The sequence below is a fragment of the Vigna radiata genome, unplaced genomic scaffold (assembly GCF_000741045.1).
Source record: "Vigna radiata var. radiata cultivar VC1973A unplaced genomic scaffold, Vradiata_ver6 scaffold_351, whole genome shotgun sequence".
NCBI lineage: Eukaryota > Viridiplantae > Streptophyta > Magnoliopsida > Fabales > Fabaceae > Vigna > Vigna radiata.
This window is the reverse complement of record NW_014542186.1, coordinates 89,793-116,481: the sequence shown is the minus strand read 5'-3', so window position 1 is coordinate 116,481 and position 26,689 is coordinate 89,793. Positions and strand designations below refer to the sequence as shown.

The window sequence follows — 26,689 nt, the reverse complement described above, 5'->3', positions numbered from 1 at the left end:
ACATAACAGTGAAAACAAGAGTTATTTTTTTCTGGAACTATCCAGCACTGTATCATGGAACTCAAAGAACAAAACTATCACAGAATAGGCCAATGCTGTTTCAAAGCAAAAACTAGATGTGCAACAAAGACAACAGTGAATAACAAGCACAAGGTACAATTGACTGCCTCATAAAATGGCTTGAAACATTTAATTGAAGTTTTGGACAATATTTGATTTGCTAAGAAAGTAATTAACATCCGACTTGAAGGAATGGTCTCTAATATAAAACAATTAATTATAGCTATAACAAGCTATCTTCACCAAATTTAATGAGGCTTGCACGTTTGAAAATGTTTAACATCATTGAGATTAGAACTAAAAGCTGAATATTCACTATGACAGATATGTTACCTACTTATGACAGATAAACCTGGTGGCACAATAGCCACTAAGGATGACATATATAAACCAGATTCAATGCTCAGAACGGCTTTGTTGATTGAATAGTTCCACCATCTTCAAGTCCAGTTCCTAAAATCCTTATATCATCCAACTTGTTTCCAGATTCTAGCTCTGCTGCTTTGGATGCCTGGTTCTCCGTATTGTTATGTTGAAAAACCTTGATAAATTAGAGCGCATTAATACATATGTCCCAATTTAGGTACATAGCAACTAAAGGGTAACAAAGTCTCGGTTTCTTCCATCACCCCTAGTTCACACTCAAAAGCCTAAGAAATACAAATAGGTTAAATCTTTTGTTTTACCTGCAAAAGCTCAGTCATTCTGCCAGTTTCGGTGTAGTCTGAAGGCTTGGGAGCAGATGTTGAGATTTCCGGAGGACAAGACTGTACAGCTTGCAGTGGCTTAATCAAGATGGGTTGATCTACATCATTAACTTTGTCTTCCTGAGTACCACTTGGATCCTTCTCTACCATATTATCACCTGACTTGCAGTTGTCAGTAGTCTCATTATCCATGGCCTCTGATGGATCTTGGATCCTCTTGACAACTTCAGTAACCAGATGCTCAAAAGGCATGCTAGGCATTCTGATAGATTTGGCTTCATCTTCATTCACCACATGAGATGAAGATTGATTATGTGGTTGAGCATCTTCACTTTGCATGCCGGTTGAGTGTGAGATAGTTTGAGTGTGAGATACAAGAGAAGGGTTTCCATCTACAGGAATTTCTTTGGAAGATATCACTCCACTCCCTAGAGAAACTTGGGTGTTGACTTGTGATGGTTGATTAGAAACTGGCACCCCATTTGCAAAATTATTAGGTTGGAGCATTACAGGCACCACATTACCTCTGGGTAGTTGATGAGTGATCTGGCCTGGCACAGAAGGCACATTCTTTCCAGAAGAGGCAACCAAGTTACTAGAACTAACAGCTCCTCTAGGTATCTGAGGGACAGACGGTGAGCCATTCATTGCAAGAGTTTCAACTCTATGAACATTCACTGGCTGTTCATTCCTCTCCTTTGGGAGAGGAGTTTGAAACTGTGCTGCTCTTGAAGGGAAAGAAACCTCATTTCTTTGGATCATTGGAACACTCGGAGCAACATCATTATCAGGCGAGACAGGAACGTATCGTCCAGGCTTGAAGACCAACCCCCTCAAAGTAGTATCAGAATCACCAACTCTAACACTGAGCAAATATCCAGCATCAAATACAGCCTCAATTACACCAGAAACTAGTTGGCCCACCATTGCATTATTTAAATGACTCTCTTGACCCCTTTGAAATTGTTGACTTCCATTAACTGTTTCAAAGCCAGGAGGCACAGGCGTTTGTTCTGCACGAACAGGATTCTGCCTTTTATTTTGACTAACTAGGATATAGGAACTCTCCTCTGAATCTGGCTTCGGGTATTTCCTTGGACGACCACGCTTGCGCTTCAAAGGCACATCTCCTGAGCCATCTGGAGTGTTATTTTGGTTTTGTTGATCCATCTTTGGTAATTTCTGTTACTCTGGTGTCCATGCAAAGATTAAAAAAAATTGTATAAGCTACCAAAACAAAAGCAGAAACAGTCAGCATTATACAAATTTAATTTTCTCAATAACTAAAATAATTTTATGTCTGCTTCTTGACAGTGATTAACCTGCCTCCCCAAAACACTTGCATCATAAAACTAGTATGATATGTAGCACAAACACAAACATGAATACCGGACACGACATCAAATAGAGATTTCCATTCAAATAGTGTTCAAATTTTTATTGTGTCAAGCCGCATTGTTCAAATTATATTTTTTAATTTTCTCTAATTTCCTCCATGGGCGCACCATGGCCACCAATAGATCACGTATGATGGCCATCATTTGAAATCCACCACACCATAATGGTGATCAGTTAAATTTTCGTTATTTATTTACCATGGCACTTCCATCTGATAATACTAGATATAACTTACAATTTTATTTGAAGAATTATGGTCAAGTTGTTTTATCTATTTCTATTTTAAAATTAATACGCTGCCAATTTAAGTTATTCTTTTCCTTCTCTCTAAATAATATTATGCAATACACATTATGATTCACGATTTAAAAATTAGCTACACGATTCATGATTTGAATCTCAATTTGATAACCTTGGTTGGTCCAACTATCATAATCAATTTTCAACAATCTTTTCCTCTGTAGATATAACACCAATATCTATTCAATAATAATTATTTCTTTTCTTGTCCGATCCTGTGGACCAACTCATTCATCTTGGCGTACTATTTCTTTTAATCCCACTCCTTTCTCGTATTATCCCTCTCAAATCCTATACTGCCAACAATGACGATTATAACATTAAATTCATTTTGAACTTTGGTTACATGGAATTAAGTGGACATTTTATTTGTATTAATTTAAGTGAAGTGATCACATTCCTAGTCAATAATTTATATGCACCCTAATCACCTGATATTAGCAGCAGGCTATACCTAAATTTAGGAAAATTCCCTCATATAAACTTTAAAAAGAAATCCATGTACAAAAGAAAATGAAGCCCTTGAAAAAGAAAACTATGACAGTGCATCAAACTAGCTCCTCCTTTTAAAGATATTTTTTGCAGTTTCTAGACAGTGAGTAAGAAAAGAAACAGAGGAGAAGTAGGGAGGGGGTAAACAACAGACACTAGGCTCACAGGGAGCCACCTCATGCTGGCCACTGGTTCACATACAGGAGGCATAGGGTTGTACAATGCAGAAAGGGTTTGTCTGTTCATTTCATATATATGGCAAAACTGAATACCTCAAAATTCCTTCCTAAAATGCAACTCAGCAATGTCAAAATTTTTAATTTCTTCAATCCCAAATTGACAAATACTCTTAACTCTCTATTACCTCACCCAAATAGACCATAGAATTATGCCCACAGTTTCTAAAGGGTGATAGTAGAAATTCTTCCATAATGCATAAAACTGAAACCTTCAAAGGTAGTAGGTTATGCAGTTACTTCGCAAATAAAACATTGCATTGAGAAAAAGCTCTTACTTTTGCGTATTAGCATACTATTCATTAAGATACATGAGAGTGGAAGTTGCTTATGCATGTCAAGGGATCACGGAGATCTGAAAGTAAATCAAGTTAAAAAAGCAGGAATGGAGGAGAATTAAAAATAATCTATACACCAATATAGAAGTAGAATAGGTAAAATAATTGTTTTAGATCCACTTTAGAAGGTTAAAAATAATAGAAAAATTCCCGATGAAACTTTACTAATGTGGAATGAATTTTGAAAGCAAACATCATAGCTAAACGAAGTTAGTCATGATGCCACACATGTAAAGAGAAAATTTTCAGATATTTATTATCTCATTATCTCTCTCATGAGATGTCAATGACAGCAGAACTTAAAGGAAACTTAACAGGAACTTAATGATTAAAACTGATTTTTAAATCATAATATTGTAGCAGAAATTTCTAATACATAATGGTCGAGCCACAGAAAAGGATGGTAATATTCTTGATCCTTGTTCTCAGTAAACCCAGTGACAGAATGTGCAAAACCATATTCTACCTACAAATTTTAGATACCTATACAGATCCAGTGAAAATTTTGAACTCACTGTGTTTAAGTACAATGTACTAACATTTAATATTTAATTTTATTTACTTTTCTATCAAACCAAATAATTAGAAAGAAATCATTTCCTGTCATTCCTTCCTAATTCCATCAATCCAAACAACTTTAAAATTACTCTCTAATTAATCTCAAATTCTATCCTCTTTATTTGATTCCATTCTATTTCTTTCCTCTCCATTTCAATGAGTATCCAAACAAAGTGAAAAGAAGTTTCATAAACGTACATGATAATATACTTAATCTAAGGCAGATAGAATTCATATTTCAATTGTATGTTTCTGAACAAGGCTTTAGCAGAGACAGCTAAAATATGACTAAAAGACTAGAGATCAAAGATTCCTAGGGATGTTAAAATTCTAAATTCAATTGTTACTCAAATAGAGAAGCACCTCTCCGTTTCCCCACAAAACATAACAAAAAGACAAGCTTCAACCAATGGAATAGTACACACAATAAACAGGCAATTTTTACAAGAGGAAGCCTGGCAATAAAAGTGATTGGGGATACAACATAGCCCAAATGAAAATCAACACGATATGATGGCATGAAACATTAAAAGAGAAAAGTTAAGGTATTAAATTATAAGTAATTCAAGCAAAAGAAAACATGGATTACAGGAATCAACAACAGCAAAGCCGCAAAAAGCACATAAACGCTCATTCATTAGAAAAAATAAATCAAATTACAAGGGAAAAAGTTTCCAGCATCGAACCTCTTTTCAGTAACCTTGGCAGCAAAACCGCACCTGCAAAAAAGACATCCTTATAACCATGAAACATAGGCCCATTAACTCTAAAACATACTGATTAAAAAATAAAATATACAAAAACAATGCAACAACCCGAAGAATAGGATTTTCAAAAACATAACATTTTTTTCCCTTTCCCACTTCATCTTTTCCTTCCGGAAACCAATCAAAACTTCAGCTCAGGAAAACAAAATAAAACAAAAAATAAAAACATGAATTTGATCGAAAAACAAAAAATAAAAACATGAATCTCATTACCCTTACACGGTTACACCACAATCCAAGGGTTTAACCTCTCCCCAGGGAAACAAAATCAATTTTTTCATACCCCCATTTCATATTTTTCTTCAATTTCCAAAATCAGAAGTAAAAAAACAGACCCCTGAAAAATCCCTGGCATGGGTTCGATCCAAAACACACACAGAAAAAAGTGAAAAACCAACATGCAATAGCTAAATTGATGAAATTTTGAGACAGAAAGGGAAAGGAAGAGATTACCGTGTTGGGAACAACAAGGTTGCATTAAGATTCAGATTCAGAGAGTTTAGATTCAATTGTGCAGAAGGCGCACAAGAAGAAGAACGTGAAAGTGGAAGCTATTTAGACGGAGAGAGCGAGGTGGTGCAGTGTAAGAAAGTGCACAGTCACACACGAACGCACGCACACGGGGTGCTACCATATCTGGCTGTTATTGAATGTCTCGTCACGGTACAGTAACAGTATGAAACGTGTAAAATATGTGTCTCTAGTATTTTTTTAATCCTATGCGTGTAGACTTTCCTCGTCCAGTGTCACCGCCGGGTGACGAATTTGATGCTATAATAATAACTGAAAAACATAGACAAAAAAAACAAAATACAATGCTTTAATATTTTCTTTTTTCTATTATTAAACAAAATTAGTTTGAATTTCTATTAAATAATAAATGAGATTCTATTAAATATATAAGTTAATAAAATTTTACCAAATAAAAAATAAGTCATTAATGATTTTTCAAAATTATCGATTCAAGAAGGAATAAAAATAATTTTTTCCTTATTGTAAATTCAAAATAAAAGTAAGCACTAGCAGTATACTAATTCGAGCTGAGGAGGCATCTAAGGAAGAAGAAAATATTGAAAATTAATTGTAACAAAAAATATACATAAAGACTTATTCAAATTTATGGATTTGTTCACATTGAATTTAGGTTCAATTTCAGATTATTTGTTTAATTAGTTGTGATAAAAAAAAACTAAACTACTTAATGAAAAGAATATTTATTGAGTCATTGAAAACTTTATGAAGATATATTTAAAAAGTTATATTAAAAATACTTATTTTACTTATGTTTATATTAAAAAAATAGAGATATAAATAAAGAAATAAAAAACAGAAATTGCAGAAAAATATACTATTTAAACAGATGACAATTAAATAACTTTTATATTGATTTGAATAAAGAGTAGGTTATAAAAACTAAATATATAATATTCATTGAAATTAAAAATAAATAGATGTAACTGAAAAACTTAACTTTTATTATATTAAAATTTTAACATAAACTTTTTTATGTTAAAAAACTAAACTCGGATTATGAATAGAGAAGAAGTTATATGGAGCTTGAAAGAAAATAATTTTGGAAAGTGAAATTAAATAAAAAAATATGGATTAAATATGTTTTTAGTCCGTGATTTTGTTTTTTTGCCCTTGTTTCAAAGTAAGGTATATTTTAGTCCTATATTTAAGGAAACTTTAATTTTTCGTGCTCCAAAACTAACCGGCGTTAAAAATCAACTCTAAGGTGACTAACAGTCTCCCACGTGATTTTCTCTTTTTCTGAAATAAAGTCAACTTTTTTTCTACCTCGCCATCTTCACCAACACGAACCTCCTCCACCATGCCAACATTTGACACGAAGTTGCCAACGCCGGCCAATGCAACCCCATGGCTGCTCCTCTTGCGTAATCATCAAGAATCACCAAGAACTAGAACTACACGAATTAGAAACCCTAACGAAAGATTTCTAAAGCAGAAATCTCAAAAAGCTACAATGGCAAAAAGAGGAAATCCAAAACTACACTTTGAATCCCTAAACCTCAGTTGCAAGATCAAAAATTAAGCACAAAAATAAGCCCCAAATTTTTAAATTTCAGAACCCTAAAATGCCAAAATGGAAGATTCACTCCGTTGTTGCGTCAAACTCCCTTACAACGCCACTGCTGCAGGACGCCCTCGCCGTGCCTCGCCACGCTCGCCGCCAAGGTTGAGTCTATCGCGATGAAGAAAAAGAACAATGGGTTCTTCCGTTGAGTGAGGGTGTTTCTCTCTCGTGCATGAAGAGAAGACGTAAAGGGAGGGCTTTCGCGGTCGCCGGCGATGAGTATGTTGATGAGCAGTGTCGTTGGCGATGCCTTTGGCCGATTGGAGGGGGGTGTTGGCTCGGTGGATGCTGGCTCAGTGGGTGCTGCTCTTCTCACGAAGAAGGGATGACCCTCTTTTGCCTAAGGAAGAAGAAAAGCAAGTTGCGGCCAGTGCGGATGGAGAAGACGACGTTATTGAAAAAAAATCCAATGTGGCAAACATTAAAAAGGAAAAATGTCATCACACCTGGCGAAACGTTAACCACCTCAGTTGTCATCACACCTGGCGAAACGTTAACCACCTCAGCTGTTTTTTAACGCCGTTAGGTTTGGAGGACGAAAAATTAAGATTTCCTTAAGGAGAGGACTAAAATGTACCTTACTTTGAAAGAGGGACCAAAAACAAAATCGCTTGATAGTTGAGGGACTAAAAACATTATTTAAGCCTAAAATGATTGATTTCAGAATTTCATGGTTAGATATATTTGTGTGAATTTGTAGTTTATTTTCCAAAACAGTATATATTAAGATTAATCATTAAAGATAATAAGAAGATTAGGAATATGCAAAGTAGAGATTAACTTCACCAAATCTGATTTTCTTTATTAGAAATATATTTTTGCATCTCTAGTAAACGGGTTCTAGTGTCAAGTTATTTAGAATGTATGCTTGTACCAAATTAGGTTGAAGTTTACAAATTAAAAGAAATATATCTTATCAAATGCATTCTGATTTCTGATTTGTGACACATTTTAATTTTAAAAAATTTGAAAAGAAATATCTTTTTGTTATAGTTAAACTATTTTAGAATTATATCGTTTTATAATAGATATATCTTTTTGTTCCAGTTTTGGTTAGTAACATTTGAAATGGTCCCCATTTGTTTTTTCTGTTCACTTTAGTCTTAAAAAACGTAATTTGTGTTCAATTTAGTCCTTTTTACGTAATTTGTGTCCATAAAAAAGAACTAAATTGAACACAAATTACGTTCTTTAGGACTACTTTAAATAGAAAAAAGGACTAAATTGAACACAAATTACATTTTTTAGGACTAAAGTGAACAGAAAAAACAAATGAGGATCATTTCGAATGTTACCAACCAAAACTGGGACAAAAAAAGTATTTAACCTTATTTAAAATACATCTGTCATATATTTTAAAATGATTTTAACCCCTTTTATAGCAATGTTGTTAAAGTGGATAGAGAATCAAACAAAATATATTAGTTATTTTTATTTTACACTACTATTACTAACCGTGTTTAAAAATTATAATATATTTATTACATTAATTATCTTTATAAAAATATAATTACAATTTAATATAAGTTTTATTTTATAAAATTAAATAGTAATATTTTATTTTTTTATAATGAAAATTTATCTAAGTTATTTATATATTGTTTTTAGTAAACATATTGTATATAATTATTTTAAATAATATATTGTGATTGAGTTACTTAAAATAAAAAAATTCAAATCTAATTTTAAATGAAATATTAATTAAATCATGTAGAAAACAATTAAGGACTTGACTTGTTTTTGGAGATTTTGATTACAGTAGAAAGTAAAAGGAGAAAAGTAAAAAAAAATAAAAAATGGAGGAATTCTAAGCAATTTTGGGCAAATATGACTTTGGTGTGACTAAGCGACAATCTTAAGGCTTGAGTCGCATGAGCAAACCTATCTTGAAGGGAAAACTCAAACACTGAAACTAAATCATGAAGACTTCTTCTTAAAGAAGTTATCTCAGAGACTACAACACCAAAAACATAAAGCTTAAGCCACAAAAGAAAACTCACCTTCAAAGGAAACCTCTGCAGCTGGAGCCATGCTTTCACTGTTGAAGCAATGCCTTGGAAAGTTTATAAAAACAAAGTCGCTCCTTTATCTTAAGGGACTTTAGGATAAATCTTAGAGAAAAACTTTTAGAGAGTTTCTCATACACTTTCCTTTGTACTTTAAAGTATATTATTAAAGGTTAAGGAGATGATGACTCTTCATTGTATTGAATTCTTTCCATCCATTAAAAGGAGCTAAATCTCCTAAAGTTTTGAAGCAAAGATGCAACCCTTTAGAACTCTCCTATAATTGGTATTGTTTTATTTATGAAAGTATGCTTTTATTCTATGTTTGTGAATTAGTTTATGTTTGTCGTTGGATGAATTGATCATTCATCTTATTTCACTAGCTTGGGATTGAGAGAGAACTAGTTCCAAGTTATGGTCTAACCAATTCTTCTCCTACTTTTAGATGCTCAAAATAAATGTAAGGATATAGAGTCATGATCTTAATACAGGTGATCCATCCAAGCAGTTGTTGAGGAATCATACTGAAGTTTGGTTATCTTAGACTCTAGGTGTCAGGAACGAACCTAGAGTAAACTCCTTTTCAACTCTAAACTATTTTACAATGTGTTTCATTGCTAAAATAGCTCTATTTTCGTACATTAGTTTTGTTTACACTCTTTATGCATCCTTTTTACTATTTTATTCAAGATCAAGATAATTAGAATGATGTGTTTTTTTATTTCAAATCCATGTGGATACAACACTTGCTGTACTACAAACTACCTAGTATACTTGTTGAAAAAATTGATTGCTTTGAAGCATCAACACTTACATAAAAAATAGTAAATTAATGTTAAAATACCTCTACAATGGCATAACATGAGACATTATTGGTTGGATGCTTTAGTTTGTACATTTCTCCATTCTCATAATACAAATCCTTCAATATTAATATTAACTAGCTTTTGCAAAAACAACATACTGAAATGAAAGTTTTTAGTAAGACAAATTTGAATTTGGATGAGGTAAACACACATATCTCTAGAACTCTCTATCTCTTTACATTGTGTATTTGGATGAGGTAAACACACATATATCTATAACTCTCTATCTCTTTACATTGTGTGCATGTGTGTATGTGTGTGTGTTGTGTGTATGGTGTTTTATTGAAAAAGATAAATTTTGGGACCTAAAACACCATAGAAGATGTCAAAACTCAACATTGATCTTTTAAATTTCAAATTGAAAAGTGTTGGAATTGATGGACTTTGTTTCTCAACACCAAAAGGGGGGTGAATTGATGTTTTATAAAAACTTGCACTTTTTAAATCCTTTTCACAAACTATAATGTTCTTGAAATCTTTCTTGTGCAGTAAGCAAATCTGTGTGCAATGAAACAATAGATGTAAATGTAAGTGTAAAGAGATAAGGAGAAGAAAAACAAACACAGTTTTTATACTGGTTCGACCTCAATGCCTACACCTAGTCACTCTCTCAATCAACTTTAGATTGAAGAGTAATTCACTATAATTATCAGAGTATTATAGCTAAGGCTTTACAAAGTAACTCTCAAATGTAAACACCTCACAAACTCTTAATCAAATATAGAAGTAACAACACCTGCAAACACAAAACTTCTTGTCCCTGTTGTAGAAAACCATTTGAGATATCCCCTCTCAAAGTCAAGAGTACACCACTCTTCTTCCTGACACTGCACATCCAGGGAAACAACAAGAACACGATTGCAAATCTTCCTTTGATCACAACAGATGCACCTTCAGTTGTGCTAATAAGATCAGTCAATGTAATCCAGCAAATGCCTCTCAAGAATTCCTCAAGATTCTTCAAATTCTTCACGTTCTTGATTCTTATAGCGAATTGAGTAATTTGTAAACTTTCTAAACTAAAAAACAATCAGATATGACAATTTTAGAATGATCAAAAGTTACAGAAATACAAACAGTGCATCAATTTATAGTTACTGTCATAATAGACGCAAAGTAATCGATTAGGTTAGTAGTGTAATCGATTACATAAAATTGTTGTAACAATATTACAACTAACTCGGCTCATTAATTGAATGATCAATTAATGTAATCGATTAACTTTAAATGTTAGTCAAACACATTTAAAAATATGATTGTTAAAGCAGTTATGACTAGCATCCAATCAGTTTTCAAACATAATAGACTTAATTAAACACACAAAAAGAGTAATCGATTAAGTTTATCACTTGAGCAAATTTTGAAAACTTTTCTCCTTAAAAACTCATCACAGCACATCTAAATAAGATATATGCAAAGACACGAGTTTTAATCGATTCAACAACTAATGTAATTGATTTAAAACTAGTTGTTTTGCCACATTTCAAAAACTAAGTTGTTTGATGACCTTAATTGATTATCACAACACTATAATCGATTAAGTCATACAAATATGCTTTTGTGCATGTGATTTTCTTTCCATAAAACATACAGTGAGCATACACAGATATAATCTCATCATAATCACAAAAGTGTGCATCAATCAGTAGTATGTTTAACATATGCATGTATCACAGTATGTGCATATTACACAGTAAGCATGTACACATTCAACATATGTATAACACAATACAGAAACACAATTTTGTTGTGACATAACAACATTCATGTGTTGTTGCTATTAATGTGTTGTCATCATCAAAAACAACATTCATGGATTGGGTTAAGCTAACACAATGCTCCCCCTTTCAACAATCTCCCCCTTTTTTTGATGATTCATAACTATGATTAATAAAACAACCATGATGTATAACACACAATCAAAAATTGCTTCACACAGTTTCAAACACATTCAAATATCTCAATAAATGTTGAATTATTTCTCCCCCTTTGGGCATTAGTAAAAATGGAAATGTAGCATAATGTAATTGAAACAGAGATATTGAATCATACAGAGATGCATCAAACATGTTATCAGAAATACAATGATGCTCCCCTTGTCAGCAATATTCACATGATTTTAATTGTCTCCCCTTTTAACATGTGAACAAGCATGTGACAAAATAAACCACTCCCCTTATCAATATGCATATCAAATTTCAGTATCAAAGTTGCATGATAGAGATATGACAGAGTATGTACTTAAATCTTGAAAGATACCATATAATGCCATATATAATTGTACTTAAATCATAATTAAATTAGAAAATGAAACAAAATCAAGAACATACTCCTAATAAATTATCTTAGTGGCTCTAAATTGTCTAAAAAATATAATTAAAATATGACATGATATTTTCTAGAATATTTAACCGATGTAATTAGAATAAACCAAATCATGATGACCTAAACTCTTAGACCAAACAAGCTTACACCTTTGAGGGTGTTAGCAACAGTAAATAGTAGAATTGAAGGATAACTAGATAATAATAATGTTTTTTTTACCAAAAATCAAAGTACTCATATCTTTTCAATTGAAACTCTAGATTATCATCATCATTAGCACTAACAAAGCTAACAACCTCAACCCGTAAGTCAAAAAAAGTGAATATTCAACACAAAACTAAAACTTTGAAGTTGCAAACATTACTTCAATTTATTCATTGACCATTTTGTACATAAATGTTAATTTTAAGGTGATTTTTAAATGTTCAATTTGGAATGTAAAAGTAAGAATAAGGTACCTAAAGTGACCTTCCCTTTGTTGATTTGTTGGAAAGTAGCTTACATACTCTTTAGGCTTAGAAGATGAGATGATTCAAAACTAAAGAGAGAAATGGGTGAAGGGGTAGGGATGACAAGTATAATAGGAGTAGAAATAAATAATTGAGATTAAGAAAAAGACAAGAAAAATTAAAGATTTACTTGAGATTACAAAGAACCATGATGAATGCATATTTGTTTGTTGTAGCTATTAGCCAAAGATAAAATTGAAGTATAAAGTATTATTATTTGTTTGTTGTAGCTCTTAACCAAAGCTAAAATTGAAGCACAAAGTATTATTTCCTCTCTTCTTTTCTAACCACTCCACTTCTTCACTTCATTAGCATCCACACACATGTTATGACAAGATCGTTTATAAGACTGATTTATCTAAACACTCTTATATGTTTTGAAGTTTAACAAAGAACAATAAACGAAATGTGCATATGAAAATGTTATCATTTGAAAAGCAATACAACTAAAATATAAGTGGTTTAAGAAAATTCTTTGAAAACGGGGCACTACAATCTGTGGAAAAGCTTACGATTATGAATATTTGTTAGGAAAATGCTTTAGGAATATTTTATTTTTAATTTAATTGAGTCAAAGTTTGTACCTTACTTTTAGGAGCTCAATAATTCTTAATTATGGGTTGGAGTAGTGGATGAAAATTAGGATAAAAATTTCAGTGGGTAGTTCTTTTTCTACGTTTTAAATATTGTACGGTTTCTCATTATTTCACAATATATAAGTATATTTTCTTCAAGTACGTTATTGTGCTACGTTTTTTTATTATAAAAAAACCAACAATCATCATTTACCACAGATGGCAAAGCTAAAGCATGTCGTGTGCATGTCTAAATACATGAAATGATCCGTGGAAAAATTAAGAATACGGATTTTTGTCATAATATTGATGAGGATAATCATTTGTTGTCAAGTGGTATCATTTGACACTTAACAATAGGAAGAAATTCCAGTTGTTTAAGTGGATCTATCGAAGAATCACAATATGTTTGGTTAATTCTAATTTTTACTGATGAAGTGTCATCCAAAGACTTCACCAGGCACTTGCTTCCAAAATTCACGCGGTTGAAGGTGTTGGATTTTGAATATGCTCTATTCTATGATGTTCTTGAAAATTTGGGGAGTTTAATCCACTTAAAGTATATAAGTTTTTCGGTTACATCGATAAAAGGCCTTCCAAAATCCATTAGTAAGCTCCAGAACTTGGAGACCTTAGATGTACGAACAGATAACGAGATTAAGTTAACAGAGGAGATTACCAAACTGAGAAAGCTACGCTATCTATTAGGTGATCTAATATCTTCCATTGAAGTGAAGAATAGTCTTGGCAGCTTAACATCCCTTGAAAAGATGCATGAATTGAGCATAGATCCACATGGAGTAGTTATTAGGGAGCTTGGAAAGCTAAACAATTAAGCGATCTGGGGCTTAATATCCTTTGGGGATATCATGCCGATACTCTTTGTTACTCAATAAAAGAGATGCCACTCTTGGAGCAACTGCATATCTCGATAGTACCTGGGACTGTAGCAATTGACTTGCACATTACGTCATCTTTGTCTAAACTAAGGAAGCTTCGCCTATGGAGCAAATTAAAAGCATTCCTAAGTTGGATTCCACAATGCCAAAATCTTGTGAAATTGACTTTGATTCAATCCGCGTTAACTAACATTCCATTGATATCTTTGGGAAATATGCCAAACTTTTTATCCTTTTTTTCGGCATCTCTTCTTATGAAGGAGAAACTTTACATTTTCAAAATGAAGGCTTTCTAAAACTAAAGGAACTAGGGTTTTCTAGTTTGTATGATTTGAGGTCCATCTTTATTGAAAACAGGGCACTGCAATCTTTGGAAAAGCTTACGATTATGAATATTTGTTAGGAAAATGCTTTAAGAATATTTTATTTTTAATTTAATTGAGTCAAAGTTTGTTCCTTACTTTTAGGAGTTAAATAATTCTTAATTATGGGTTGAAGTAGTGGATGAAAATTAGGATAAAAATTTTCATGGGTAGTTACTTTTCTAAGTTTTAAATATTGTACGGTTTCTCATTATTTCACAATCAAGAATACATAAGTATATTTTCTTCAAGTACGTTATTGTGCTACGTTTTTTTATTATAAAAAAACCAACAATCATCATTTACCACAGATGGCAAAGCTAAAGCATGTCGTGTNCATGTCTAAATACATGAAATGATCCGTGGAAAAATTAAGAATACGGATTTTTGTCATAATATTGATGAGGATAATCATTTGTTGTCAAGTGGTATCATTCGACGCTTAAAAATAAGAAGAAATTCCAGTTGTTTAAGTGGATCTATCGAAGAATCACAATATGTTTGGTTAATTCTAATTTTTACAGATGAAGTGTCATCCAAAGACTTCACCAGGCACTTGCTTCCAAAATACACGCGGTTGAAGGTGCTGGATTTTGAATATGCTTCATTCTATGATGTTCTTGAATATTTGGGGAGTTTAATCCACTTAAAGTATATAAGTTTTTCGGGTACATCGATAAAAGGCCTTCCAAAATCCATTAGTAAGCTCCAGAACTTGGAGACCCTAGATGTACAAACAAATATAGAGATTAAGTTAACAGAGGAGATTACCAAACTGAGAAAGCTACGTTATCTATTAGGTGATCTAATATCTTCCATTGAAGTGAAGAATAGTCTTGGGAGCTTAACATCCATGGAAAAGATGCATGAATTGAGTATAGATCTAGATGGAGTAGTTATTAGGGAGCTTTGAAAGCTAAAGCAATTAAGGGATCTGGGGCTTAATATGCTTAGGGGATATCATGTCGATATTCTTTGTTCCTCAATAAAAGAGATGTCACTCTTGGAGCAACTGCATATCTTGATTGTACGTGGGACTGTAGTAATTGACTTGCACATTACGTCATCTCTGTCGAAACTAAGGAAGCCTCGCCTCTGGGGCAAATTAAAAGTTTTCCCAAGTTGGATTCCACAGTGCCAAAATCTTGTGAAATTGACTTTTATTCAATCCGCCTTAGCTAACATTCCATTGATATCTTTGGACAATATGCCAAAGTTATTGATCCTTTGCAAAAAAGTTTTCCTATAACACTATTCAACCCCCTTTTAGTATTTTTTCACGTACTTCAACACAAACCACTTTCTTTTTTCACCCATTTTCTTTTCTTTACCCATCATTGTTGCACTACTATCACATGCACACACGATTTTCAACCTATGGTGCACATCCACTTTACTACACCCATACCTTGACCAAAATTAATTAACTATTTATATTAAATAATTCAAAATAAAAATTAAAGAATTTATGTAATGCTCTTAGCCGTTCAACACTTTAAAAAAAATTAAAATGAAAATTATGTTTAATCATAGTAATTAAACAATAAGAAGTGGATAAATGATTGAACTCTATCTCAAATATCTAAATATGTTAAACAATTACAAGATAAATTTTATCTTCAATAAAGGTGTTACATTAATACAATGATATTTTTGGTAAAGAATTGTGAGATCCTTAATACTTTTATTGTCTTCTAATAGTCAAGTGAAGATTTAATCATGTTTTTTCTAACTTCGGATAAGTTTTATTTTTTAATTTTTCAAATTAAAAATATTTATTTTAATACTTAAATTTCATAAAATGTGATTTCATATATGACCAAAATGGAAATTGTTTTGAAAATTAATTTTAGTTTTAGACTCAAATCATTTTTTTATTTTAAAAAATTAAAATATCTTATTTTTAAATTTGAAAAACAAAAATTATAATTGTAACATCCTAAAAATCGAACCGTCAATTATTATGTGAATTGTTGAGAATTTAAGTATGAGTTTAAGTTTCACGTTGTGTAAAAATAAGAAAGTGAAACGCCATGTAAGGTAGAAGACGCATAATCCTATTGTCTTAAAGTTTTAGGTTGAGAGTAGTGTCAATCTCTTATGTGGTTGTGCTCAGGTCTCATTGGTGTTGTGTCTCCCTAATGAACCACCCTTTTTAAAGACCCATTAGTGGTATTAGAGCTTATGGTTCGGTAGGATATTCCTAGTATGACTTGTGGTTACAAATTAGTTTGATCTTCCACATCAGAAAAGATGAATTCCTTGTTTCTAGGGAGTCATCCTTATTTGTTGAAGTTGCATTGTGTTAGCGTGTGTTCACATGTCCGGTTAACACAACAATATATCGACAAGTATACTGGGTGGATTATAGTAAACAAGTGTTGTATCCATAGGGATTTGGTAGAAATAACAGTGTTATGATCAATTTGATATGATATGAGATTGTTTTGCGTAAAAAGGGTGAGTATAGAGGTCAAGAGTATTGTCACTTTAATCTAGAAATCAATTTAAGTTATCAAAGAAGTGATTATAGTAATAAAAGCCATGTTGGAGTCCAATTTCATAGATTCCTCCTCTTTTGCGTCATATTTTGCTTTAAGTTTGCAGCTTCAGGTTATCAATTCCTAGGAGTTCTCTTTATGGTACTCTAAGCCCATCCTAGTACTCGAAGACTAGTATTTTGCCTATTGTCCAATATGAAACCTGTCAGTGACCGTGTACGACTCACTTGTATTACAGATAAGACTTTATTCTAGCTTTACATCTCTGGCCTATTTAAAACTACATAAATCAATTCATCCATAAACATACAGGAAAACTAATTGGGCCACAACTCAAGAATATCTTCCCCTCAATCTTAAGCCAGTTAAATAGGATAAGTGATCAGTTCATCCCACAATAAAGCATAAATCAATTAACCACTTTAAATGAAATGAAAACTACATAAATGAAAGTGTCACCAAATACAAGAGAGTTTGAATCTGCTATATCATGTTCCAACACAATGGAGGTTTAGCTCCTCATGAATATGTGATAACTTGGACCCAAGCCTAAGTACCTATTTCAGTATTTCTTGTATTTGTATAAAACATATGTAAAATGTGTTAGTCATGTGGTAGATAGGAGGAATTTTCATCATTATAAAAGCATGTTAGCACCTTTTGTAATGCACTTTTGAGATTAATGAGAATTGACTCTTTTGTAGAGAGAACTCCAAAAATGTAATTCTACCTTGAAATGCAAGGCTAGAGAATCCAAAGGATCTCCTCTAGCCACCTTCCATTCACACCACTCATTATCTCATTTCCACTTTTGCCCTTCGGATTCTCATCCCTCCACCAAAACATTCTCTCCCAATCAGCATTCGCTTATTGGCTTGTGTTAGCCACGATCTCAAGTCATCGGCATCGTCATCCAAATCTCATTCAGCCTTTTCATTGCAATGTTTTCACCAAACCATCATCTCTCTTGAAGGCTCTTGTTTCCTCTCCATCATCATCTCTTCGAACCAAACCTCAGGATCATCTTCTCGAGTTTTCGCACCGAATAACTTCATCATTTCTTCTTTTCGTACGTTTTGACCTATTACATTCTCATTTTGGCACCGTTGCATCGATTCAACCATTGAATCTAACCTTTCCACCGTTTAATCCATCTACTCCACCGTTTATATCCTCTTTCACTTCCAAATATCAAACCTCCACCGAACAAATTGCGATTCTAGGTTTTTCCCTAAGTTTGCATATTGAGTCGCCATGCATCGTCATCCAACTCCATTTTTCGTTGCGTCCTTCGTTCGCTACCACTTTTGCTCCAGTTTCCATGGACTCTCATCGATCGGCCATGACCAAGAGTCATCAATATGGGAAGAAGTACAACAAAGGAGGAAGAAGACATCTCCAAATCCTCTAAAGATATGTTTAGAAGTACAAAGGTTATGTGTGAGAGACTTACTAAAGTCTCTCTCTACAATCACTTAAGATGGCTAAAATCGAAGTCTTTTCTCTCTCTAGTTATCTCTTGCTCCATCTCTCTTTGAATTTATCCAGAAGGTTATATTTACAAACTCTCGCATCACTACTCAGGGAGTGGCTCATGAGTCAGGCACTAAGGTTTCCTTCCTTTGTGGGTTTCCTCCATGACTTAGGTTACGAACTTTTAGGTTAGAGTTGTTCAAGGTTACTTAATACCGAAGCATTCTTTTAAGGCTCAAGCTTCAGCTCTTGGCTCAAGGAAACCTTCATGGATGGGTTTGCTCTATGGCTCAAGCCCTTAGGTGGCGCTCTAGCTTTAGCAAGGCAGATTCTTGTAAAAGTGATTGGATTTCTTCTTCTTTCCTTCAATTTGCAGATTTAACTCATTGGATTCATTTATTTTTACAAACAAGTAAAATTGGGGTAGCTACCATATAATTTATGTATAATCAAAACAAGATAAGTGTTAATTAAACATTGAATTTTACTGATATCAAGCACTTACCAGCGTGGTGAATCTACATTCGGGTTCATAAAGGTGCAAGGACTATGAATTGTGCTAGATCTGTAGTAGAGTTCACATTTTTTTACTAGTGTGCTCTTGGAATTTGTAAAGGAGGTTGTTGTTAGTGCTTCTGATGGATCATACTATGTTAGCGTGTTTCAGATATGTTTTTCGCGATGGAGATCTGATTTGTGTGAGTCGCGATTTGTCACGAGTGCATGAAGGAACTACTTTACGGTTTACAGATATGCTTCATTGTTTATGTGGCTCACACAGTGATGTTGTGCGGTATTGACATATTTGGCTGCTTTTTTGACATGCACACAGTGTGAATGAGGCACAATTTGTTCTGGGAAAGTGCTTATTGTTGTTGGAGCTCGTTTTGTTATCTTCTTTAGGGAGGTGCAAGAAGGATTGATGTTACTCCGATGATGCTATGTTGTAAATCTACTTGAGGAAGAAATAGATGATATGGTAACTCGTAGTTGGTTAGATCTAAGAGTGTAAGATTGTTCCGTGTGGCGTCTCCTAGTTGATCAGATTTGAAAGTGGAAGACTGTGACAAATGACAACTCCTAGTTAAGTAGATTGTGAGTGCTAGGATGAGTCTATTCTAGCTGTAATTTTCTGCACAGGCATTGCTTAATATTGATGCAATGTGTGCTCTTATTATACATGGACATTTGTTAGATTTGATGCAGGGTGTATGGTGATTTTGCACAGGCATTGGTTAGCTTTTACGGAGTGTGTATGGTGATTTTGCATGGGCATGGGCTAATATTAATGCAGGATGTGTGGTGATTATACACGAGCATTGGTTAGCTTTGATGTAGGGGTGTGGTATTTATGCATGAGAATTGGCTAATATTTAATGCAAGGTTTTGGGTAATTGTGCAAGGGCATTGGGTAATATTGATGTAAGTGGTAATTATACATAGGCATCGGTTAGCTTCAATGCATTGCGGAGTTAAAGAAAATTTTTGGTATGGTTTAATTCCAAGTGAGTACACTCTTTATGGTAAAGTATGATCATTGGTATAAGCAACGAAGATGTGTTTACTTTAATTAGGGTGAAGATTGTTAGGTTGATGAAAATAATACGTTTGAAAAGTGCAACATCACTTAAGATAAGCAAGGGAGTGAGTGATAATAGCTATATAATGAATTATAAGTTCGTGGTGTTTCTTGTCCCATTCAAAAACACTTCAAGCTTATATTTGACCTTTTTATACTCTTGTAGTATAATGTTGTGAGGTTTATGTTAAATTCTTACATTGGAGAGTGTGTGTACTTGGAGTTAAAGGGCATGAAAGGGTTGTTTATGTGTTGTAAAAAATTTCACATAATTTTATTGTTTAGTTATCATTAGACAACGATTGTGGTTTTTCTTTGGATTTGAAGCTTGCACTTTATATTTTTGTGCATCCTTGTGTTGATTTTATGTTTTTGTTAGTAAAGTGATTCTTGATGGTAAATATGAAGTGTTTTTTCTATCAGTGGTATCAGAGTTTATGGTTAATCTTAGTGACCGACTCATACGAGTATTATACGGTCTCTGTATCGAAATCTTCCTAGGAGGAGTTCTAGATAAACATGTCCTATTAAGGTAAACGATAGTATAGAAAGGGATACTCATGGTTAGAAATGCTTTCGCTCGAGGGAGAATGTAACCAATGTGGAAGGCACTCACTCTTAAGTGAGGGATAGTTGGAAATCGTAATGTGAATCTAAGTTATATATTGGGTAAAAATGAGAAAGTGCACAACCATATAAGGTACAAGAGTCATAAACTCATTGCCTTAAAGTTTTGAGTTAAGAGTGGTGTCAATTTCTTATATAATTGGGCTCAAGTCTCATCAGTATTGTGAACCCTCTTCTTTAAAGACCCATTAATCTATCAAAGGACTTCTACAAGACTTATACTGATACAAAATACAATCTAAATTTACATAAAAAAATATATTTGTAATACAAAGATTTATGAAAGATAAGTCAAAATAATTTTTTTATTCTTGTCCAAAAGTTTTTTCCACATTTGTATTTATATGCATAGTACAATCATCACATTTCTTAACACAAACAATACATATAAGGATAAGCTATTGAAATAATTTGTTGACTTAAAAAAATATATAATAAAACGATACATTTTAATTAACAAGTTACAATAATTTCCTTTTCATTCAAAATCCAACATATAGCAACCACATAGTCAATACAAGAATTTATACTTTAAGGATATTCAATAATCAGAATAACACTTTATGTCTTCCAGAAGACACATTAATTATGTCCTATCCAAGACTAACATATGATCTAATACTCAAGACTTAAATTTACAAATAAATTGAGAGAAAATATTGGAGTAAATTCATTACAACCTAAGTGGTACATCTAGACCTGTCATGATGTGCAAGAACTCCCACCTTAGCTTCTCAGTGCATGATGTCGTTGTCTATATGACATAGATAATCAATAAAGCAAGAAGATTTATGTTACAACATAGTTGTCAATATTTAGTATTCAAATTAAACTATAATGCACATATCATCCTAAAATGTTACCATAAATTCATATTAGTTTTATTATCTTAATTATATTTTCATATCACATAATAGATACGTGACCACAAATTCATATCAATTTTATCATCTCAATAATCATTGTCTTATCACATAATTCATGCAACTCTTATAGACAGTCTCCATAAGCATTTTCATATGACATACATTATGCAAACAAAATCATAAATCAATTAAATATTAAAATTAGCATTCATTTTACCTTTCAAATGAACATTGTCATGATCCATTAAAGAGACAAAAAGAGATGAAAAAAAAAACTATTTTTTTTAGCTTAAATAAAACCATTTTAGCTTTAGTGAAAATGGCCTCGCTTAATAGAAAATGTGCTCACTTGAATGAAAATTAGGTAAATTTAGGCAATGCTATTTTTTCTTTGAATAAAAAATCATTTGCCTATTAAAACAGATTAGAACGAACTATTATGCATAAATTTATTAATTTAACTTGCCTTACGTAAAGTAAAAAATAATAAAAACTATTTTATAAATTTTTAGTCTTAAATTTATATATAATGTAAAAACAATGCAAGTATAATAAATAAGTATTTGGATTGTTTACCCTGACACATTTTTGCTTCAATGTTAACTAAGAAACGCGTTTAAAATAGTAAATAAAGTTAAAAAAATATGGTAAAAAGGACTAAAACCGAATTTTCTAAAGTTGAAGAACTAAATTGTACCTTAATTTGAAAGAAGAACTAAAACCAAAATCGGTTCAAAATATAGAAACTAAAAACATAATTACTTTCTTGAGTCCTCACCCCACATATGTTGCTCTTGACAAAATAAAGCATTGATACTACCTTTCTTTATTAGCAAACTTTTAGGATGCTAATAATTAGACACTTCACACATAAATGATTACTATTATAAGCCAATGTGTAAGGTGGGTCCCCGTTTGTCTAATTATTAGCATGCTACAATTTTATCGTTATTCTTATCTTTTTTATTTAAGAAACAAATTATTTCACACATACTGAAATTGTATTCAATTTTATTAGTTTTTTAATATTTATTCCAAAAGGTCCTTTCTCATAAAATGAAATACAAATTATAAAAGCATCTTTATGACAGTATAAACATGGATACTTGATATGCCTAACAAAATCTTCTCAATGATAAATTTCTTTTAGACCTTGTTATCACTAAGTCTGGTTCTGTTGTAATCATGGAAAAGTGATGAAAAGTTGATGACAAAATCATTCCATTGGTGGTCCCTAAGCAAAACATAGGGTTGAATTATTTACAATTTATGTAGTCTATTCTATATTTCTCACCCTTTACATTTTAATATTATACATTTTTCTGGACTATTGAGCAAACTTTATCAACATTTTACATAAAATCTAGAATGGTACTTAAAATGCTAGCACATTGTATTGAGCTAGCTACATAAATGATTTGATAATGCTGAAGCTCCTCGTTTTACTTAAGTCATATACAATATATACTTAGCCTTTCAAGGCAGAGGTCTCTGAGATTTGGGAAGGTTTTCTGCATACAAATTATGTAACATTTTAACATAGTCATCAATCTTGGAAACTGTCCAATTTTGAGTGCTTATAGGAGGAAGATACTTGACAGTAAGTGGTGCTGGTCTGACATGTAAGCTACCTTTTCTCCATGCCAGATGAGTACCTGTTAGGACCATTGGAACAATTGGAAGACCGGTTTGCAGAGCCAAATGAACAAAACCCTTAACATAAAATCAAGGAATAATGATTGTCAGATTAGTGCCAATTGAGAAAACATACATTTTAAGTTGTTTTGATGGCACATTTGATCCTTTTAAGTGCAATTTATATCACCCTTTTAAGTTCCAAGTGAGAAAGCAAACATTTTAAGAATAAAATCTTGGATGATTTTTTATTAGTTGATAATGTTAATATTTTTACACTTCATAGATACTAAAAAATCTTATATGAATACCATGCGTTAACCAAAAAAAGTAAAGCATCTCTTTTCTGCTAGTCAGAAGTAATCATAAATTCTGCTCTAGAATATGTTTGCAAAGAAGAAACTGAAGGTGGGAAATTACTTTTTTGAAAGGTAGAAGTCGTCCATTTTTAGACCTTGTGCCCTCTGGAAAAATTATCAGTGACAGATTGTTCTTCACAACTGCATGAGCTGCCTAAGCATCACATTGATTACAGATTAGAATTTTACACTAGTGTATGGTAGATGATAATGATGATGAAAGGAAAATGCTAAATACCTTTTTAATGGACTCAATTGCTGCCATTGGATTGGACCGATCTATACGAAGATGATTGGACAAAACATAAAGTTGGCCAAATAGAGGATACCATATGATCTGCATAGAAATGGTTGTCAACAAGTTCTGAATCTGTCATGGCAAATGATTGGTGTGTTTTGAGATGTAAGTTTCTGAATCTTTACTTTGAAGCTTTGACAATAACATTACAGAATTGAGTGTGTGGTGTGTAATGGGAGATTTATTGAATTAAGGATTCTAAGCTGAAAATTTATCCATATATAAGAAAATTGTTTTGGTTAACCACAAAGCATTACAACATACCTCTTTCTTTGCAATACCGACAGTGCCTGTAGGAGTCAACCACATTATCATAAATATGTCAATTGGAGATGCATGATTGCTGATGTAAATGGCCCTCTTCTTGGAGTACTCAGCACCTTCAATTTTTATAGGATTCCCCAGAATCCACATCTGCATTAATGTTTTGAATATCATTCACAACATGCAGACAAAACCTAAAAAAATAGTTAAGTGATTGATTGTGCTGTAGAAATTGTGAAGACTAAAAGTAAGACTTTGGAGACATGCTTTTCTAGAAATGGTGATATCATCAAGGAACCTTTAGACTTTAAAAATATTCAGATTGCCATGTAAATCTGATATTTTGGACATGTGCATGACCTCATGTTTGGATATCTAAAACATCTGAATTATGTATTTGTATGTCATGTAAGGAATAGAATCTTTGATGCAACTTTTAAGAAATTCACTAAACACAAAGAATTGTCTGGCTTAAAGAATCTTCCTCTGCAATACCACAGAACAGAAAAAATAATGCACAACAAAGTATATGCTTTATATATGTCCGTACTGAAACAGAATTATTGCTATTCACCACTAAATTGGGGAAATCAGCATCTAAATAGATTTTTTTTTTGTGAATCAGTCAATCAACCAAATGGAATTCTAAATTATAATGTTTTGATCCTTAGGTATTACTAAAACCTCTTAACTAAAACAGTATTTTCAAGCTGCAGAAGATTCAAATGTTCAATCTGTCCTAAAAGTCTAAACAACCAAACAAAATATTAAATAAGATTCAATCATTTTATATAGTGATTGTGAGTCATATATAACAATAAGTAAACATAAAAAAAAAAAAAAAAAAAAAAAAAAAAAAAAAAAAAAACTCAGAAAATTAGATCAATTCACCCCAAAATATGCAGCATCAAGAAAGTTGAAATAATTTCCAAACTGAATGCAGCTTACCAGCATTCTGCCAGTCACATGCCCATATACGTTTCCTTGCCTAATCCTCTCATAGGGCCATGGTATAAGCACAAGCATGATCAATGCCCAGATAAACGTTGTGATCATCATAGAAACAAAACAAGTAACAATTCTGATCCAAGATATGATAACTGGAACCCATCCATCATCATCAACAAAAGCATCCATCTGAGGCCTCCTTTCAGATTCATCTTTTATTGCAACGTTAGGATTATCTACCAACCTCTTCTCAGAACTTGTGCTAAAAAAGCTATCCATTCTTCTACTCCTCAAAAAAGCACCAAACCTTGAATTCTCGATGAGTGCTCAAAATCCCTGAAGACTGTGGATGTGAGAAATTATATAGACCACCTGAACAGTGCAAAGAAAGCAGATCAAATAAAAACTCACTTCAAGTATCACATTCTGTTTGGTTGTTGGGAAAATCCCATTAACAAAAATTAGACAAAAGGAAAAGAATAATCCATCATGGTATAGAAAAACCAACTATTTTACATTTCCTACACTAAAATATGTTTCTTTGTTCTGCTATATTGTAAGCAATCAAATAACCTTTGATCCAAACATTTTTTATTTTCACTGATGTTTCTTGAATTTCTCGAGCAACTTCAACATAGTTCAATCTCATACAAAAAGACTGTCCCTTTCAACTCAGTAGGAAGCAAGTACACACCAATCAGCTCCATGATCACAGAAAAAGACACAGACAAAGAGAGACAGAAGAAAAAAGAATACAAAAAACAAATAAAGTTCTGTTCTCTTTTCTCATGAAACTGAATGAAGAAGAATGTAAACTTAAAATCTTATCTTCAATTCCCACAAGTAGAAAACAACAACAAATGTCAAAAACTGTTCAAACTACAATTTTTTTTTTTTTAATTTATGACACTGTGAAGGCAAAGTTGTTGTCTTTTTCCTACCCTGTTTTCTGAAGCCATGTTTTTGGTTTTCCAGAAAACCACAGAGAAACCCCCCAAACCAAACACTCCTTAATCTTGCCAAGCTTCTGACTTTGTGGGGGAAAGTGGAGTAAAACGATAGAGAGAAAGAAAAGTTAGTAAGAGAAATGAAAAGTAGAGCATTGATTTGGATGTTAGGAATTGTAGCAATTTAGGAAATGAGAGACGAAGCAGAGTGAAGACAGAGAAATGGTCAGTGCCAAGATTTTGATGAAAGACAGTGTGTATTGGAAAAACAGACATGACAATTGTAAAAGGTATGATCCAGACAAAAACCCACGTACTTTTTTCACGTTTATTCAACTTTTTTTTATTAATTGACATTTAATATTTATTTTAAAAACTTAAAAAAAATTACAAATATTTTATATTTTTCATTATTTTTATTTATCTCAATTAAAAAAAGCTAAATATCAATTTTGTTTTCTATTTTCTAAATTTTGTTCAAAATGGTTCTCAATTTTTTTAATATTTAAAATGATTTTAGTTTTTTTATTTTTTTTTTAAATTTAATATTTTTTTATGACAATGCCTAAATGTCAATTGTTCAATTTAATCTTCATTTTAGTTAAAATATTTGTCAATATAATTCCTATTTTATGTGTGAATATAATATATATATATATATATATGAAGGACATGAAACATAATATATTAAATAGA

At 32.3% G+C, this 26,689-nt stretch overlaps 2 protein-coding genes across 5 annotated transcripts; both read right to left on the bottom strand.

Annotated features, from left to right (window-relative positions):
- Positions 1-244: 244 nt before the first annotated feature.
- LOC106779199 lies at positions 245-5,480 on the bottom strand. Of its 2 annotated transcripts, XM_014667265.2 has the most exons (5): positions 5,310-5,480; positions 4,776-4,808; positions 3,472-3,548; positions 747-1,957; positions 245-601 (listed from the first exon to the last, which is right to left on the bottom strand). In XM_014667265.2, the coding sequence occupies exons 4-5, from the start codon at positions 1,935-1,937 to the stop codon at positions 464-466; spliced, it is 1,329 nt and encodes a 442-aa protein (XP_014522751.1). In that variant the 5' UTR covers positions 1,938-1,957; positions 3,472-3,548; positions 4,776-4,808; positions 5,310-5,480; the 3' UTR covers positions 245-463. The 2 variants fall into 2 exon arrangements, with proteins under 2 accessions (XP_014522751.1, XP_014522750.1); XM_014667264.2 differs by lacking the exon at positions 3,472-3,548.
- Positions 5,481-22,872: 17,392 nt separating this feature from the next.
- LOC106779193 (1-acyl-sn-glycerol-3-phosphate acyltransferase) lies at positions 22,873-26,284 on the bottom strand. 3 transcript variants are annotated; one of them, XM_022776486.1, is made up of 6 exons: positions 25,988-26,284; positions 25,047-25,418; positions 24,099-24,248; positions 23,775-23,906; positions 23,598-23,690; positions 22,873-23,255 (listed from the first exon to the last, which is right to left on the bottom strand). In XM_022776486.1, exons 2-6 carry the CDS (start codon positions 25,323-25,325, stop codon positions 23,019-23,021), a joined length of 891 nt encoding a protein of 296 aa, XP_022632207.1. In that variant the 5' UTR covers positions 25,326-25,418; positions 25,988-26,284; the 3' UTR covers positions 22,873-23,018. The 3 variants fall into 3 exon arrangements, with proteins under 3 accessions (XP_022632207.1, XP_014522743.1, XP_022632208.1); XM_014667257.2 differs by having other exon boundaries at positions 23,775-23,873; XM_022776487.1 differs by having other exon boundaries at positions 23,103-23,197.
- Between the last annotated feature and the right edge of the window lie 405 nt (positions 26,285-26,689).

What these genes read in the sequence shown, in the direction of transcription:
- LOC106779193 (XM_022776486.1), bottom strand. Translation starts at nt 25,325, where the DNA reads ATGGATAGCTTTTTTAGCACAAGTTCTGAGAAGAGGTTGGTAGATAAT. An exon ending in ATGTGACTGGCAGAATGCTG is followed by an intron (nt 24,249 to 25,046) that starts GTAAGCTGCATT and finishes ACATTAATGCAG; the next exon opens with ATGTGGATTCTGGGGAATCC. An exon ending in TCGGTATTGCAAAGAAAGAG is followed by an intron (nt 23,907 to 24,098) that starts GTATGTTGTAAT and finishes TTGCCATGACAG; the next exon opens with ATTCAGAACTTGTTGACAAC.
- LOC106779199 (XM_014667265.2), bottom strand. Translation starts at nt 1,937, where the DNA reads ATGGATCAACAAAACCAAAATAACACTCCAGATGGCTCAGGAGATGTG. An exon ending in GAATGACTGAGCTTTTGCAG is followed by an intron (nt 602 to 746) that starts GTAAAACAAAAG and finishes TAATTTATCAAG; the next exon opens with GTTTTTCAACATAACAATAC.